The sequence below is a fragment of the Salmo trutta genome, chromosome 22 (genome assembly GCF_901001165.1).
Source record: "Salmo trutta chromosome 22, fSalTru1.1, whole genome shotgun sequence".
Classification (NCBI taxonomy): Eukaryota; Metazoa; Chordata; class Actinopteri; order Salmoniformes; family Salmonidae; genus Salmo; species Salmo trutta.
This window is the reverse complement of record NC_042978.1, coordinates 47,538,937-47,558,503: the sequence shown is the minus strand read 5'-3', so window position 1 is coordinate 47,558,503 and position 19,567 is coordinate 47,538,937. Positions and strand designations below refer to the sequence as shown.

The window sequence follows — 19,567 nt, the reverse complement described above, 5'->3', positions numbered from 1 at the left end:
GACTAGCCTGTGATTTGAGGAGAGATAAGGAAAGGAAAGCAGGTTAGAAAAAAACATCTGACAGTAAGTCCACACAATTAAAGTCTTTAATTAGAGTCCCCCTTCATTTAGCTTTAGTCCTGATGGGTTTTATCTAATGAGATCTGCTCTCAGTCTCCTCTCCTCTCTCTCCCTTCTCCCTCTCCTCCTCTCCTTCCTCTCTACTCCCTCCTCTCCCTTCCTCCCTCCTCTCTACTTCCAATGACGTGTCCACACATCTAACAAACAAAACATTTAATTAACCAAATTGGCTTTTGAGAGAGCGAGAGAGAGATGGAGAGAGATGGAGATAGAGAAAGGGGTAGAACGAAAGAGAGAGAGAAAAGGGGGGATTATTGTGAAGGCCAGTGTTTTCTGGGTTTCAGTTTTTTCTGGGTCTCATCTTGTAATGGATTATTAAATTGCTCTTGCAGTATAAATAATGGAGTTATATCTCTTACTTTTATTAATAAAGCTGATGTGAAAACCGCTCCACATTGATCGTGACGCATGAGTGAAAATGCATCACATTACTTCTAATGGGAGACGTGCCTGACCTGAGATGATACCCATCCACCATCAATCACACAGGAAGACACACCACAAACACTGTGCATAGGGCCAAACGCTCTCACTCTGTAGGCCTGTCAGGGTACATTGCAAATTGCAACCTATCCCCTGTATAGTGCACTACTTATGACCAGGGCCCATGACAACCTATCCCCTGTATAGTGCACTACTTATGACCAGGGCCCATGACAACCTATCCCCTGTATAGTGCACTACTTATGACCAGGGCCCATGACAACCTATCCCCTGTATAGTGCACTACTTATGACCAGGGCCCATGACAACCTATCCCCTGTATAGTGCACTACTTATGACCAGGGCCCAAGACAACCTATCCCCTGTATAGTGCACTACTTATGACCAGGGCCCATGACAACCTATCCCCTGTATAGTGCACTACTTATGACCAGGGCCCATGACAACCTATCCCCTGTATAGTGCACTACTTATGACCAGGGCCCATGACAACCTATCCCCTGTATAGTGCACTACTTATGACCAGGGCCCATGACAACCTATCCCCTGTATAGTGCACTACTTATGACCAGGGCCCATGACAACCTATCCCCTGTATAGTGCACTACTTATGACCAGGGCCCATGACAACCTATTCCACTCAAACTCAACTGTGGACCTCCAAGACAGATCCACTGCATTTAAAAAAAATATTGTTCCCTTCTAATCAGGGATTGATTTAGATCTGGGATACCAGGTGTGTGCAATTAATTATCAGGTAGAATAGAAAACCAGCAGGAACTCGTAAGGTAAGAGTTGAATACCCTCGCCCTATTCTCTATGTAATACACTACATTTGACCAGGACCCATAGACCTCTTTCGCTCTCCCATAGGGCTCTGGTCTAAAGTAGTGCACTATATAGGGAATAGGGCTCTGGTCTAAAGTAGTGCACTATATAGGGAATAGGGTTCCATAGGGCTCTGGTCTAAAGTAGTGCACTATATAGGGAATAGGGTTCTATAGGGCTCTGGTGTAAAGTAGTGCACTACATAGGGAATAGGGTGCCATAGGGCTCTGGTGTAAAGTAGTGCACTATATAGGGAATAGGGTTCCATAGGGCTCTGGTCTAAAGTAGTGCACTATATATAGGGAATAGGGTGCCATAGGGCTCTGGTCTAAAGTAGTGCACTATATAGGGAATAAGGTACCTTTAAGTTACCCGTGTGTCTCTGTCGTTGTAAAATAACCTCCCAATACAGCTTTCACCAGCTTTACTTACTGTTGTGTTTAAATCAGAGGTGCTTTAGTTGTGTGGGTTGGTTTGAGTGAAGAGAGAGAGAAATAATTAATTTATCTAGCGTAGCAATCATGTGTCGGCTGGATTTGGACGTAAAATGAACACTGTCCCTTTAATTGAATAGAGACAAGGTACTTAAATGGCACTTTTCTAGTAGAATGTGCTGCTAGGTAAATGTAATAGTTGGTTCTTTAATATCACTTTGAAGTCTGCAGCAGTATGACAGCAACAGGAACATGTGAAGTATTAGGGAAAGGGAAAGAACCGGTATTTCAGAAATTAATTAAATCGCATGCAATTTAGGCAAAACGTTTATCTTGATTTGTCATAACAGAATTAATTCAAGGCCTTCAATTCACCAGGGGCCAGATCTGTTACTCTAAATTAACCAAGTGTAATTGGCTGATCCCCCCTCCCCCCCATCCCCATCATCACCTCCCTCCTCTCCTGTACCTCCCCCCTCTCCTCCCCCTCCCCTCTCCTCCCCCCTCCCCTCTCCTCTCTCACTCTAATACAGCTCTTGTCATTATGTAAAGCCCTGTTTAAGTATCAATATGGCCTTAGTGCTTTTAAGGTGCTTTGGCTGACGATGTGGAGAGGCATTTTTTAATGGACTGTGACGCGGGAATCATTGTTGTGTGGTTATTTCACTGCTGCTTCAGAAAGCCTCGGCGAGCGAGCTGCGGAACGAGGCTATGCATTTGCCAGACAGCCTAACAACACAACAAGCTGCGACGCTATATTTCAAATCACCTGGCACACTCAGTCAGAGCTGAAATCCGGTAGTCTCTTATAGACAAACAGTAGACAGCACCAAATGATCTTTTAATGAAAGACATACGGTATCTTGTAGTGTCTCTTATTCAGATCCCCTGCGTGGGAGGGGAACAGGGAGGTAAACACAAATAAAATCACCACATAGCCCCCCCATGTTGGTTGACGAAACCATCCTCCCATGTCATGTGATTGATTGTTCAGGCAAAGTGCTTGAAAAACAACAAAGGAACCCATTGAAAACCTCTGAACCTCTGATTTGGAGGGAAATTAACTGAAAACCAGTCATGTCACTAAAGAGCCCCAGACCTTAATTATACTGACCTGGGGCTTCCTCATCCCCTTCTCTCCCCCTGTCCTCTCCCGTCATCCCCTTCTCTCCCCCCTGTCCTCTCCCGTCATCCCCTCATCTCCCCCCTGTCCTCTCCCGTCATCCCCTCATCTCCCCCCTGTCCTCTCCCGTCATCCCCTCATCTCCCCCCTGTCCTCTCCCCTCATCCCCTCATCTCCCCCCTGTCCTCTCCCATCATCCCCTTATCTCCCCCCTGTCCTCTCCCGTCATCCCCTCATCTCCCCCTGTCCTCTCCCATCATCCCCTTCTCTCCCCCCCTGTCCTCTCCCATCATCCCCTCATCTCCCCCCTGTCCCTCTCCCGTCATCCCCTTCTCTCCCCCTGTCCTCTCCCATCATCCCCTCATCCCCCCTGTCCTCTCCCCTCATCCCCTTCTCTCCCCCCTGTCCTCTCCCATCATCCCCTCATCCCCCCTGTCCTCTCCCCTCATCCCCTTCTCTCCCCCCTGTCCTCTCCCGTCATCCCCTCATCTCCCCCCTGTCCTCTCCCCTAATCCTCTTCTCTCCCCCTGTCCTCTCCCATCATCCCCTCATCTCCCCCTGTCCTCTCCCCTCATCCCCTCATCTCCCCCTGTCCTCTCCCCTAATCCTCTTCTCTCCCCCTGTCCTCTCCCATCATCCCCTCATCTCCCCCTGTCCTCTCCCTCATCCCCTCATCTCCCCTGTCCTCTCCCGTCATCCCCTTCTTTCCCCCTGTCCTCTCCCGTCATCCCCTCATCTCCCCCCTGTCCTCTCCCCTCATCTCCCCCTGTCCTCTCCCGTCATCCCCTCATCTCCCCCCTGTCCTCTCCCGTCATCCCCTTCTCTCCCCCCTGTCCTCTCCCGTCATCCCCTCATCTCCCCCTTGTCCTCTCCCGTCATCCCCTCATCTCCCCCCTGTCCTCTCCCGTCATCCCCTCATCTCCCCCCTGTCCTCTCCCGTCATCCCCTCATCTCCCCCTGTCCTCTCCCGTCATCCCCTTCTCTCCCCCTGTCCTCTCCCGTCATCCCCTCATCTCCCCCTGTCCTCTTCCGTCATCCCCTCATCTCCCCCTGTCCTCTCCCGTCATCCCCTTCTCTCCCCCCTGTCCTCTCCCGTCATCCCCTCATCTCCCCCCTGTCCTCTCCCGTCATCCCCTCATCTCCCCCCTGTCCTCTCCCGTCATCCCCTCATCCCCCCTATAACCTCCACCCCAATACAGCAGCTCAATGGAAAACATAGACCATTAAAATCCAAGTCCAGGCTGATAGCAACTTCATTGAGCAGCTCTTTAAATCAAATACTATCAGCAGCTATCCTGCCTGCCTGGCGATTAACCTGCTATGTATAGAGGCCCAGCGACGGGGAGACAAAATGAAAAGGAAGAATGGATGGATGGAGGGCAGAAAAGTCTTATTTTCTTTGTTTAAACCGCCCCTTAAAAGACATGAACACTGGCTAACTGTTGTTATACTGGGAACTATATATATATATGTATATATTTATGTATATATATGTATATATTTATGTATATATATGAGAAGAGCTATGCTGCAGTATACGGTGTTTTTCTATGCGTTCAGGGTCAGAGTGAATGAGAGGTGGTAGTGTCAAACAAGATGTTAACACACAGTATTTGCACATAGCTGTAGAAACAAACAAAACAAAGTGTAATTTTCATGACTGATACATTCCTGTTTCTATCTCACCGAGTGTTTGTGAACCATCACTGCACTTTTCTTATATCCAATCAAATATGACAATTTTCTATAACTTGGAGTGTTTTATGTGTTGTGTATGGTTTGACAACAGCACTTCCTGTTGGTGAAATGTCTCCCTATAAGACTATAAGAACAAAGGATTGGAAGATTTACAGTATCCACATTTTTTTGTTTGTTATTGTGTTTGTCTGTACGTCTGGAATTCAACAGCGTTGATAATATAAGAGATAACATTGTGATGCTTTTCTGTAGTGTTAAAACAATGACATCCCTCTCCTCTTCCTACACACACACACACACACAACACACACACACACACACACACACACACACACACACACACACACACACACACACACACACACACACACACACACACACACACACACACACCATGTGTACCCCAGCTAAGGCCCTGAAATGGCAGCAGTGTTGTCACAACAGTTGTCCAGCTAATTCCTTTTTGAAATGGAGTTTTGATTGAGCCCTTTCAATCGATGCCAAGACAAAATGTGTTTCTTCAGCTTCCTATTGAAAGCCATTTTAGTGGTTCCCTTTCCAATGAAGTCTCTGTCACTCTATGTCAATACATTTAACAACAACAGTCAGTCAGAGAGGGGACAGCTGAACCAGGTTTGTGTCCAGGCTACATCTCCTACAGTACTTGGTGCCATTTGTCCACTTTTTCATTAATTTGTTTGTGGGCAAAATAGGTACAGACTCCTACAAGAGTATTGCTCAGAATATTCCTAATGAATAACATCATTCATCTCATTTAATTTTTGAATAATTTTAGTAGTTCAGGAATAAACGATCACAAATATATTCCTCATCTGCGATTTAGGCTGAACATCTTAATCTTCGGATCTACATACACGAATGTTAACCACTCTCTCTCTATCCCTCTCGCTCTCTATCCTTCCTTCCTCCTCTCTCCCGTCCTCTCCCCTCCCTCCCTTCCTCTCTCCCCTCCCCTCCCCTCCCTCTTTTCCCCTCTCTCTCTCTCCTGAGCATGTCAGATGCTGTGGTCTTATTTGATTGCATAAGTGCAGTGATAGAGCAAACACCCGGTGAGATATGATGACAAATGGGGCCAGATCCCAGTAAATTACTTTCTGCTCAAATCGAAATTTCATTCAGTTTGTTGCTCGGCGAGATGAAGTAATCTAAATTGTGGACTCAGAAGGCAGATAGAAGGGAAGTTGGAGCAAGCATTTCATTATCAAGAGAGGGAGAGAGATGAGAAGAGAGAGAGAGAAGGAGAGAGAGAGAAGGAGCAAGAGCGAGAGAGGGAGAGGGAGAGAGCGAGACAGACAGACAGCGGGAGAGGGAGAAGGAGATAGACAGACAGAGAGAGAGAGCGAGAGAGAGAGAGAGGAGCGAGCGAGAGAGAGAAGGAGTGAGAAAGAGAGAGGGGGAGAGAGAGAGGGAGAGAGAGAGAGGAGCGAGCGAGCGAGAGAGAGAGAAGGAGCGAGAACGAGCGAGAGGGAGTGAGAGAGAGAGAGGGAGAGAGTGACAGACAGACAGAGCGATAGACAGACAGAGAGAGAGATAGACAGACAGAGAGAGAGAGAGAGAGCGAGAGAAAGAGTGGCGAGGTTAGGGACGAAAGAGATGAGGAGAAGCAAATCCAAAGTGTTGACACCATGATTGAAAAGGTTAACCCATGCACATTATATATCAACCCCAGTAGCTGCAGGTTTCTAATGGAAACCCGGCTACTGACAGAGCATTCTACCCAAGTCCTAATGGCAAAAGCACTATGTCTCCGCCTAGATGTACAATCAAATCCTCTTAGCCCCTGATTGCTTATGTTCCTAGTTATTATCAGGAAGCAAGAAAAATGCCCTGCGAAAGGTAATACATAGTTACAGTCTCTAGAAGCTTTTGGAGAGCAGGCGGGCAGAGTAGCAGGAGGTTTCATTTGGTTTCCTAGTATTCCTATGTTTTTTATAATACATAAATATCAATTTTGTTGGGTGTGTGTGTCCGTCATTGCCTTTTCCATGAGGCTTGAAGTCATTTAAATCCTGGCATAGTGGGAATAAATATCACACAGTAAAACATAGCAGAAATCTGAATACATTTTTACAACATGGTACTCTGTTAATATCTACATCAGATTACAGCCAAAACATTATTATTATTATTATTGCATTTTATATGGGAGCTTTTCACTGCTTCCTTTCAATTCTCCCCAGTTCAGTAGGGCCTTCCATTTATTGAGTAAAACGGATTTCAGTTTACAGGTGAATGTACAGGTGAATGTACAGCTGAATTTACAGGTGAATTTACAGGTGAATGTACAGGTGAATGTACAGGTGAGTTTACAGGTGAATGTACAGGTGAATGTACAGGTGAGTTTACAGGTGAATGTACAGGTGAATGTACAGGTAAATGCACAGGTGAATTTACAGGTGAATGTACAGGTGAATGTACAGGTGAATTTACAGGTGAATGTACAGGTAAATGTACAGCTGAATTTACAGGTGAATGTACAGGTGAATTTACAGGTAAATGTACAGGTAAATGTACAGGTGATTTTACAGGTGAATGTACAGGTGAATGTACAGGTGAATGTACAGGTGAATTTACAGGTGAATGTACAGGTGAATTTACAGGTGAATGTACAGGTGAATTTACAGGTGAATGTACAGGTGAATGTACAGGTAAATGTACAGGTGAATTTACAGGTGAATGTACAGGTGAATGTACAGGTAAATGTACAGGTGAATTTACAGGTGAATGTACAGGTGAATGTACAGGTGAATTTACAGGTGAATTTACAGGTGAACATGATGTTAATGGTTGTATTTCTAATGTCTCTCCTCCTCCAGGTTATTTGGGAACAGTGGGGCATGCAGTGCTTGCGGCCAGTCCATTCCAGCCAGTGAACTGGTCATGAGGGCACAAGGCAATGTGTACCATCTCAAGGTGAGCCCTCTCTCTGACCTCTAACCTCTGACCTCCTTTAACACCTAACCTGGGTCATGTTCTTTAGGACATGCAAAACATTTTATGCAATGGGGGGGAAGAGATAATATCTTATTGGAGAAATCCACATGGTGTCTTTGATGTCTAATGAACCTTGACCCCTGACCTCAGATAAACCTGATAGAAATCCCACAGCAGTATAATGTACCCACTATGAGCATTAGCGTTTTAAAACTGTAAACCTACTTCTAGTCACTTGGTAATAGGTAACTTTAGGGCTTATTTATAAGTTAACCATTTGTGTAAGCCTACTAGGTTAGGTGGTATAAGAGAGCCTATGTGTGTTAAAAACATTTTAGACGCTGTTCATCACATGGTCTTTAGTTGTGTTGCACGACCAATGTTTGGTTAGTTAAGACACCCTTTATGAATTAATCATCATAGCATGAGTTATTTATAGATATAAAGTGGAATGAGCTTTACTATAATTACTTTCCCTTGTACATTAGGTTAAATTGTGTGTGTGTGTGTGTGTGTGTGTGTGTGTGTGTGTGTGTGTGTGTGTGTGTGTGAACGTGTCTGTGTGTGTTAGCATGTGCTTGGTTGCTAATGTTTTTATGCATTGGTGTGTGCATGTGCAGGCTTGACCGTATTGCTTGATGGGTCGTAGGGATTGAGTGGAGGTGTGCAGTTTGTGATGGATTCTCTCTCTCTCTCTCTCTCTCTCTCTCTCTCTCTGTCTCTCTCTCTCTCTCTCTCTATACCCACAGTGTTTTCACGTTCTTTCTCTCTCTCACCCCACACTGTTTAAAATTCTCTCTCTCTTTTTCTCTCTCCCCCCATAGTGTATTCATGTTCTCTCTCTCTCTACCCCCCACAGTGTATTCATGTTCTCTCTCTCTCTGTTCCCCCATAGTGTTTCACGTGTTCTACCTGCCGGAACCGGCTGGTCCCAGGGGACAGGTTCCACTATATCAACGGCAGCCTGTTCTGTGAACACGACAGACCCACAGCGCTCATCAATGGACATTTGAGTTCACTGCAGACAAACCCACTACTGCCCGACCAGAAGGTATGTACTGTAGGAATCACACTACGTTCCTAACCTAGTGTCTGCTAATAATAGCGATGTATACAGTTATGTATCGGGATAGTATTTTTTTTACAATATTACTATATTATGTTTGAGCTAGTCCTGCGCCAAAACTCTGCTATTTGTCCATCAAATCAAACTTTATTTGTCACATGCGCCGAATACAACAAGTGTAGACCTTACAGTGAAATGCTTACTTACAAGCACTTAACCAACAGTGAAGTTCAAGAAGAGTTAAGAAAATATTTACCAAATAAACTAAAGTAAAAAATAATAAAAAGTAACACAATAACATAACAATAACGAGGCTATATACAGGGGGTACCAGTACTGAGTCAGTGTGCGGGGGTACAGGTTAGTCAAGGTAATTTGTACATATAGGTAGGGGTGAAGTGACTGAGCGTGTTGTCCATCTTCCAACATGTTTTCAGCACTTTCATTTCCATGACTGATCAAAACTAGTTTTCTCATGGCTCTCTCTCGTCTCTCTGCAGCAGACACGCTCTAATATGTTTGGAACATCGTATCACTATAAAATCACAGTATCGAATCACAATACAGTGCCCTGGCTTTTTTCCTATTTTGTTGTATTACAACCTTTAATTGAAATAGATTTTTATTTGGATTTCATGTAATGGACATATACAAAATAGTCCAAATTGGTGAAGTGAAATGAAAAAAGTACTTTTTTTTTTAAATTAAAAAATGGAAAAGTGGTGCGTGCATATGTATTCACCCCCTTTGCTATGAAGCCCCTAAATAAGAAACGCAACACCTCTCATCACCCCGAGAACACCATCCTCACAGTGAAGCATGGTGGTGGCAGCGTCATGCTGTGGGGATGTTTTTCATCGGCAGGGACTGGGAAACTGGTCGGAATTGAAGGAATGATGGATGGCGCTAAATACAGGGAAATTCTTGAGGGAAACCTGTTTCAGTCTTCCAGAGATTTGAGACTGGGACAACTTTAGGTTAAACTTCCAGCAGGACAAAAACCCTAACCATACTGCTAAAGCAAAACTCGAGGGGAAACATTTACATGTCTTGGAATGACCTAGTCAAAGCCCACACCTCAATCCAATTGAGAATCTATGGTATAACTTAAAGATTGCTGTACACCAGCGGAACCCATCCTACTTGAAGGAGCTGGAGCAGTTTTGCCTTGAAGAATGGGCAAAAATCCCAGTGGCTAGATGTGCCAAGCTTATAGAGACATACCCCAAGAGACTTGCAGCTGTAATTGCTGCAAAAGGTGGCTCTACAAAGTCTTGGCTTTGGGGGGTGAATAGTTATTTTTTTTGTCTTATTTTTAGCTTTTTTCACAATGAAAAATATTTTTCATCTTCAAAGTGGTAGGCATGTTGTGTAAATCAAATGATACAAACCCCCAAAAATCAATTTTAATTCCAGGTTGTAAGTCAACAAAATAGGAAAAATGCCAAGGGGGATGAATACTTTTGCAAGCCACTGCACATATAGAATCGTAAGAATCGCAATACATACCGTATCAGCACCTAAGTATGGTGATAATATGGTATGGTGAGGTCCCTCAGTATGGTGATAATATGGTACGGTGATAATATGGTATGGTGAGGTCCCTCAGTATGGTGATATATGGTACGGTGATAATATGGTATGGTGAGGTCCCTCAGTATGGTGATAATATGGTATGGTGAGGTCCCTCAGTATGGTGATAATATGGTATGGTGAGGTCCCTCAGTATGGTGATATATGGTACGGTGATAATATGGTATGGTGAGGTCCCTCAGTATGGTGATAATATGGTATGGTGATGTCTCTCAGTATGGTGGTAATATGGTACGGTGATAATATGGTATGGTGAGGTCCCTCAGTATGGTGATAATATGGTATGGTGATGTCTCTCAGTATGGTGATAATATGGTATGGTGATGTCCCTCAGTATGGTGATAATATGGTATGGTGAGGTCCCTCAGTATGGTGATAATATGGTATGGTGAGGTCCCTCAGTATGGTGATAATATGGTATGGTGATGTCTCTCAGTATGGTGATAATATGGTATGGTGATGTCTCTCAGTATGGTGATAATATGGTATGGTGAGGTCCCTCAGTATGGTGATAATATGGTATGGTGAGGTCCCTCAGTATGGTGATAATATGGTATGGTGAGGTCCCTCAGTATGGTGATAATATGGTATGGTGAGGTCCCTCAGTATGGTGATAATATGGTATGGTGAGGTCCCTCAGTATGGTGATAATATGGTATGGTGATGTCTCTCAGTATGGTGATAATATGGTATGGTGAGGTCCCTCAGTATGGTGATAATATGGTATGGTGATGTCCCTCAGTATGGTGATAATATGGTACAGTGATAATATGGTATGGTGATGTCTCTCAGTATGGTGGTAATATGGTACGGTGATAATATGGTATGGTGAGGTCCCTCAGTATGGTGATAATATGGTATGGTGAGGTCCCTCAGTATGGTGATAATATGGTATGGTGAGGTCCCTCAGTATGGTGATAATATGGTATGGTGAGGTCCCTCAGTATGGTGATAATATGGTATGGTGAGGTCCCTCAGTATGGTGATAATATGGTATGGTGATGTCTCTCAGTATGGTGATAATATGGTATGGTGAGGTCCCTCAGTATGGTGATAATATGGTATGGTGATGTCCCTCAGTATGGTGATAATATGGTATGGTGAGGTCCCTCAGTATGGTGATAATATGGTATGGTGAGGTCCCTCAGTATGGTGATAATATGGTATGGTGAGGTCCCTCAGTATGGTGATAATATGGTATGGTGAGGTCCCTCAGTATGGTGATAATATGGTATGGTGAGGTAATTCTCAGCCCTAGCTAATACATGACTGTGTTTGTAGCTTGAGCACTGGAGGTTGTTAGCCAGGGGTGCCACCTGTCACTCCTGTAGTCTAAGACAAAGAGTGCAACATTTTGACTTGAAGGTCTTTGTCAGGCTTGAAACCTACCTAACATAACCCTCTGTCTGTCAGCTAATGAATGACAACTAGCTTGAACACTGGTTGTAGCTTGTAACTTTCTTAATCTTTTGTTTTGTTTTACTGAAACAAAAATAAAACTCAGCACCTTTTATTTTCGCAAGAAATAAAAGATAATATTAGAAAACTTTCAAATGAAATACAAACAACATCATGAATCAGGGAGTTTTTGTTGTTGCTGTTAAAAACACGGCTCTGCTAGTTACTTACTGTATCCACACACACAGGCTACCTGTAGCTGTCAGGGCTTGGGCCAGACGAGGAAAAGTGCCATTGCCAGTGTCATTCAATCGGGAGCGAATTTGTTACAGTGACTATCATCCCCTTCAAAGAATATGACATTCTATGCAAGCCAGACACCAGTAAACAAGGGGTGTTGTCACGTCCTGACCAATAGAAAGATGTTATTTTCTATGGTAGTGTAGGTCAGGGCGTGACAGGTTTTTCTCTCTCTATGTTTTCTATTTCTATGTTCAGGTTCTAGTTTTGTATTTCTATGTTGGGGTTTTGTTTGGGATGATCTCCAATTAGAGGCAGCTGGTCCTCGTTGTCTCTAATTGGAGATCATACTTAAGTAGGGTTTTTTTCCACCTAGGTTTGTGGGAGATTATCTTTGAGTCAGTGTATGTGTCACGGTTTGTTGTTTTTGTTATTCAGTTATTTATATGTAGTGCATAGTTTCACAGTGTAAATAAAATGTGGAACGACTGTCACGTCCTGAGCAGTAAAAGAGGTTGTTTGTTATTGTAGTTTGGTCAGGGCGTGGCAGGGGGTGTTTGTTTTATGTGTTTCGGGGGTTTTGGTATATGTTCTATGTTAGTATATTTCTATGTCCGTGTCTAGTTTTTCTATTTCTATGTTTAGGGTTTATGTTTGACCTTCAATTGGAGGCAGCTGTTTCTTGTTGCCTCTAATTGGAGGTCCTATTTAGTAGAGGTTTTTCAGCTTGTGTTCGTGGGTGGTTGTTTTCAGTCTAGTGTTTTGTACCTGACGGAACTGTTAAGCTGTCATTCGTTTTTTTTGTTTTGTTTACGTGTTCAATAAAAGTTCAAATGAGCACTCAACCCGCTGCGCCTTGGTCTACTCCCTTCGACGGCCGTTACAACGACACACACGCTGCACTTTGGTCCGCTCCTCCTTTCGACAACCGTGACAGGTGTGGCTGCAGGCAGCTATAAAAACCTCATAATTCCTCGCAACCTTTTTCATACTTATGATTATGTATTGACAACATTGATTAATTTACTCTTTACTGAAAGCAGCGCTGCAATAGATATTACATCTTATTGACCAAAGATGAATTTTAATTTTGGATGGGGGGGGCGATAGATTTTTCCATCATTCGGTTGGTTGAAGTACATTTTTTTTTGCTTTTCCATCATGATGAGTGACAGTAGGGCCTCCGTTGATTTATTACATCCAGTACCAGGTCTGAGATGTGACGGCATGGCCCGCGGGTTCATCACAGATCTCATGCTGTTTGTCGATGAGGAAAAGTCTTATTGTAAATAAATGATAAAAGGTTCAACACATGCTTATAACAAGTTATAGAGCATTATATGCCATAACACAAATCTGATGAGGAAAAAGTTTGTGTAACATTCTGTATGAATAATCGCCATTTCATAAATGCACTATAACACACAACATAACATTATAAATAAACTTCTAATGCATTATGAACAGGCTAGTCATAGAGATGCTACCAAAGTTCCAGCTATTAGTTCTGCTATTTGGGGCTTGTCCTGGTTTAGGGTTTTATCTCCCCCCTCCAGCTGAAGCAATGTCAGCCAGACCACTCATTTACTCTACTGCACTACAAACATAATAACATTAGTTTAATGTTATATAATGACATTAGTATAACATTAGTTTATTCCCCTCTTTCTGTCTGTCGTGCCAGTAGGTGATCATATCATATGGGTCATAACACAGTTTTATTAGTGCTTCATCTGGATGTATCAGAGGACATTTTATGTGTGTGGGTGTGTGTGTGGGTGTGGGTGTGGGTCGGTGAGTGGGTGGGTGGATGTGTGTGTGTGTGTGTGTGTGGGTCCGCCCCGTTGCGTGAGTTGACTGTGTGCGTCCCTTTGTTCGTACTTGCGGCAAGTGCTTGTGTGTGTGTGTGTGTGTGTGTGTGTGTGTGTGTGTGTGTGTGTGTGTGTGTGTGTGTGTGTGTGTGTGTGTGTGTGTGTTCAGTAAGAGGAGGAGCTGTGCTCTCAGAACATCTGAGTCTTACTGAAAGAGAGGAGTGATATTGTTGAGAGTAGGACCATACATTTCACCTTGAGTGGAGCTGCGAGGGAGCTCCCTCCCTCCATTAAGCCCCTCTCCCTCCGCTCCCTCCCTCCATTAAGCCCCTCTCCCTCCGCTCCCTCCCTCACCAGGCCTTTTAGGGCCTCGTCACTTTTTTTATTTTTTATTTTTTATTTTTTTACAAATCAGCGCTAAGAGCAGCTCACATTCAAATTGAAAGCCTTTGCATTATCTGGCTTAATTTTAAATGTCTGTTTAAGCCTCCCGCTCACCCCTCCAGCCCCACGTCTCTCTCACCACGCAGGCTGCAGTAAATATGAGGACTCATTGTTTATTGATGCTTCAACATCAATTGCAGTGAAACCAGCTGAATTATTAATGTTAAAATGCAATCTGAATATGGGCTCCGGTGCTTTAATTATAGGAGCGAGAGAGAGAATTATTAAACACACACACACTCACTCACACACACACACACACACACACACACACACACACACACACACACACACACACTCGCGCGCTTAAAATGATCTTGCTGAGGAGGCACTTTATTGAATGTATATTATGTTCCCGTATTGGGATGGATTCGGGATGCATTCAGGAGTATATTATGTTCCCGTATTGGGATGCATTCCGGATGCATTCAGGAGTATATTATGTTCCCGTATTGGGATGCATTCCGGATGCATTCAGGAGTATATTATGTTCCCGTATTGGGATGGATTCCGGATGCATTCAGGAGTATATTATGTTCCCATATTGGGATGCATTCCGGATGCATTCAGGAGTATATTATGTTCCCGTATTGGGATGCATTCCGGATGCATTCAGGAGTATATTATGTTCCCGTATTGGGATGGATTCCGGATGCATTCAGGAGTATATTATGTTCCCATATTGGGATGCATTCCGGATGCATTCAGGAGTATATTATGTTCCCGTATTGGGATGGGTCCGGGATGCATTCAGGAGTATATTATGTTCCCGTATTGGGATGCATTCCGGATGTATTCAGGAGTATATTATGTTCCCGTATTGGGATGGGTCCGGGATGCATTCAGGAGTATATTATGTTCCCGTATTGGGATGCATTCCGGATGTATTCAGGAGTATATTATGTTCCCGTATTGGGATGGATTCCGGGATGCATTCAGGAGTATATTATGTTCCCGTATTGGGATGGGTCCGGGATGCATTCAGGAGTATATTATGTTCCCGTATATTGGGATGGATTCCGGGATGCATTCAGGAGTATAGGACCCCTAATTGTGTTTGGCCTTTCTCCTCCTATTCAGTTTTAAAGAACAGTACTTTAGTAAACACAGAGTGGTTATAACTCTTCCAGCAGTCTCAAAAGCACAAAACATTGTGTGATTTCACAGTGACATAATTGGTGTTGTCTGTGTCAGTGGCGGCGACAACACGGCAGTGTCGGCGGCGGCAGTGCAGGACATTTGATGCTCATTTATTAAGTAGCTTCCCGGCTTCACCCTAATCACTTTGTTCAGGACAGACAAATAACCTTTCTTTCTCATCCAGTGTCTGAACTCTGGGGAACCAGACCGTCCCAGTCAGCTACAGCACTCTAATTAGCCCCAAAGTGGGGCTTCGCAATTACTAATAGACTAAAGCCTTCTCAGTGGTTGCAGCGAATAGAAGAACAGGGGATGTAAATTGCCCCCTAGAATCTTAAAAACAAAAAGAGAAATATGGAGAATAAAAAGTTCTGACTGTTCTGACAGCAAAACAGAATAGAATGGTTCCTCAGACACATTCTAATTATCTTTGTTCCTCTGTATTTTTCTCTTTCACAAAGAACTTTGTCAATACTCTTGGGATTGTGTTTGTTAGAGCATTGTTAGAATTATAAGAAAAAATACTAACTTTATAAATGTGCTTCACAAAGCCTCACTGATCAATAAATGAAGTGCAGGCTTTAAAGGAGCTGGCAAAAGTGAGAAGAATCTTCATAAGACAGACACAAGAAATGTAGACGCCATTTTGAAACATTGCTTCTGTGTGACTGAGAATGAGGAGGCTAAGGGAATGACAAGGGAATGGCAAATAAGAATGGCACCATATGAGATTGGCAAACATACAGTGAATTGAGAAATCACGTAACTCAGCTAACCAAAATAAGAAGAAACTATACTATGGAACAAAGATAAATGATATAAAGAATGATAGTAAAAAGCTCTGGAGTACTTTAAATGTAATTCTACGTAGAAAAGCTAACTCAGCTCCATTGTTCATTGAGGCTGATGGCTTGTTCATAACAAAACCCTTTGATATTGCCAACCACTTTAATAACTTTTTTTGTAGACATGATTAGCAAACTTAGGAATGACATGCAAACAATTGATATCATTGATCATAACATATTGCTTGAAAATATAACATTACATTTTTTACATTGACATTTTAGTCATTTAGCAGACGCCCTTATCCAGAGCGACTTACAGTAGTGAATGCATACATTTCATTTCATTTCATACATTATTTTTCTGTGCTGGCCCCCCGTGGGAATCGAACCCACAACCCTGGTGTTGCAAACACCATGCTCTACCAACTGAGCTACAGGGAAGGCTGTACATCCTCTGTCTTATCATGGATGGACAGCTACATATCCAATAGAACACAGAGGGTTTTCTTTAATGGAAGCCTCTCTAATGCAAATTTGGTTAAGTGTGGTGTACCGCAGGGCAGCCGGCTTGGACCATTATTGTTTTCTGTGTTTACTAATGACCTTCCACTGACCTTGAATCAAGCCTGTATGACCATGTATGTTGATAATTCAACAGTATACACGTCGGCTGCAACAGTAAAATAAGTAGCTGACACCCTTAACACAGAGCTCCAGTCAGTTTTGAAATGGGTAGCTAGCAGTAGGCTGGTGCTAAATATTTAAAAGCATATTTCTTGGGATAAATCACTCGCTCAACCCTAAACCTCATATTATTGAATAATATGTCTATTGAGAAACTTGAGGAGACTAAACTGCTGGGGTGTCCTCTTTGATATCAAGCTATCATGGTCAAAACATATTGACTTAATGGATACTAAAGCGGGAAGCGGTCTTTCCATCCTAAGGTGTTTCACGATATCCCCGTTCAACCAGACAGACCCTAGTTTTATCGCACCTGGACTAAAGTCCAGTTGGGTGGTCACGTGCAGCAAAGAAGGACGTAGGCAAATTGCAGTTGGTCCATAACAGAGCAGCACGTATTGCACTTAGTTGTATACGGAGGACGAATGTCAATGACATGCATGTCAATCTCTCCTGGCTTAAAGAGATTGACTGCATCACTATTGGTCTTTGTGCGAGGTATTGATGTGTTGATGATACCGAACTGTCTGTTCAAGTAGTTGACACACAGTTCGGACACTCGTCGGTACAACACAAGGAAAGTAGGATGGAACACAAGACATTCAGCCAGAGGTCTCTTCACGGTCCCCAGGTCCAGAACAGAGGCTGGGAAACAGTGTTAAATAGAACCATGACTACATGGAACTCTCTGGTAACCCAGGTAACATGACTACATGGAACTCTCTGCCACCCCAGGTAACTCAAGCTAGCAATAAAACCAGATTTAAAAAAAAAAAACAGATAAAAAAATACCTTACGGTATGACGGGGAATGTGAAGAGACACACAGACAGTTGTATGCATTTTGTATTATATTTTGTATTGTATTATGTAGTGATATGTGATACTTGGTTGTGATACGACTGTGACATGTGGTTTTTAGATGAATGCACTAGCTGTGGGTCGCTCTGAATGGGAACGTCTGCTGAATGACTAAATTGTAATGTAAATGTAGTGCTATGTATTTTTATCTTTATTATGTATTTTATTTGTTGTGTTTTGTTTCCTGTTTGGACCCCAGGAAGCGTAGCCTTGGCGACAGCTAATTGGGGATCCTAATAAATACTAAATGCAAAATATCAGTAAGACCGGGGAAGTGAAGATTGTTAATTATTGTTGTTTTCATGTATCTTTTTTTGTCGATTGAATTTCCAGTTAAACTTATTATGCCCTTTTTCAACATTTCTCAACATTTTGCAACTTCTAACTTTTCTTCTCTTTGTCCCTGTCTCTCAGGTGTGTTAGGAGGGAGGTGTGCAAGAAGCAGGATGTGTGCCTTCATTTTAACCCTAGCTTATTGTCACCCACTACTTTCTGGATCCCTGTACCATCCCTCCTGCCCTGCCCCCCAGCCCTCCACCTGCTCTCCAGGCACCCAGACTCTTACCTGAGCCCCCAGGCAGCCTCCTCAATCTACCAAGACCCCCGCTTCTCTCCGTACAAAACACCCACCCTCGTCCCCACCCTAACTCCCTTTTACGGGTGAACATACCCCTGCTTGTGATGCGCCTGAGATGTGATTCTGAGGACTCCATGATTCTGACACTGGACTAAAAGGAGACTTGATCAGAACTGGAGGGACACTGAGAAAGAGAGGAAGAGGAACCGATTTGAGGATGGACAGAACGAGACAAATAAAGAGAGAAAAATACAAAATGAAGCTAATCAAGTTGCGGTTGTTTTTAAAATCTGCACACAGTTGTACATTTGTTTTTGTTTTGTTTTTAGTATCGGGGAAAGAAACGACTGTCTCCTTTAAATGTATCCCTCTATTCTTTTTCCATCCTACTTTCCTTCCAACCTGATATTCCCTCGTTCTTTATTTGAAGTGTTGTGAAGAGACTGTGTTTCTATTTTGGTGGTATATAAAACAAGACTAGGTTAAAAAGTATCCGTGGCTTTTTTGTGGAAACGTAATACCATTATGATGAGCATTCTCTTGGTGTATTTGTAAAACTACCATGTATGTATGCATGTAAATGTTTTTGTCCTGATGTGGCTCACAGTACATTCTGCTCCTGACACAGCCTAAAGGACCATACAGACCATAACGAATGTGGGCCGTGTGCAGCAGGTGTCTGTCCTATCGCCTCTGACCACAAACCACGGCCGTCAGTTTCTGTTCATTTACCGACGATTCTACATGCTGAATCACCACCGCTCATCGACACCCAGCAGATGATCTACTGCACACAGCCAATGTTGGTGTTGGTCTTTCCTGTCCTTAACCCCTACTCCTCTCCTCGCAACCTAAACCTGAACCTGAACCTAAACCTGAACCTGAACCCATGGCTTAACAAAAGAAAGATGTTCAGAGTCACTAATGTAGAGATTTTCACCAACCCTATAAATTCATGAATGAAAGAAAAATCTATTTGTGATATTTTCAGAGACATTTGCTCCAGTATGGTGTATTTGATTAATAAAAATAATTAAGATACAGAAACGCTTCCTCAATTTACTGCTGGCAGTTCTACACTTTATTTTACCCAACATATTCCATAATTTATTGAATTTTACACTTGGCAGTCTGCCAGTGATTAAAATGACAGAAGTTGGCTTGAACTTGGGTAGGCTACTTATAATAAACTTTATTAGTTCTGTGTTTTAAACTACATTTACTATAAGTCTTGAGGGATTTCAGTTCTTATTTGACTGTAATTTACCGTATGGTCATCCTGGGTTGTTTTTCATTACATTTCCGTAGCTAATTTATTTCCAACAGTCCTGTTTTTAGTCCAAATGGAACAGGATAATAACTGC

The 19,567-nt window shown here is 43.0% G+C and overlaps 1 protein-coding gene across 1 annotated transcript in view; it reads left to right on the top strand.

The window, feature by feature from the left end:
• Positions 1-19,246, top strand: part of lmo4b (LIM domain only 4b) — a 32,782-nt gene extending 13,536 nt beyond the window's left edge. The window contains exons 3-5 of the mRNA XM_029708237.1: positions 7,485-7,581; positions 8,498-8,653; positions 18,041-19,246. Coding sequence (XP_029564097.1) covers positions 7,485-7,581; positions 8,498-8,653; positions 18,041-18,049 — 262 coding nt within the window. The 3' untranslated portion in view covers positions 18,050-19,246. The remainder of the gene's footprint in view (positions 1-7,484; positions 7,582-8,497; positions 8,654-18,040) is intronic.
• The last annotated feature ends 321 nt before the right edge of the window (positions 19,247-19,567 follow it).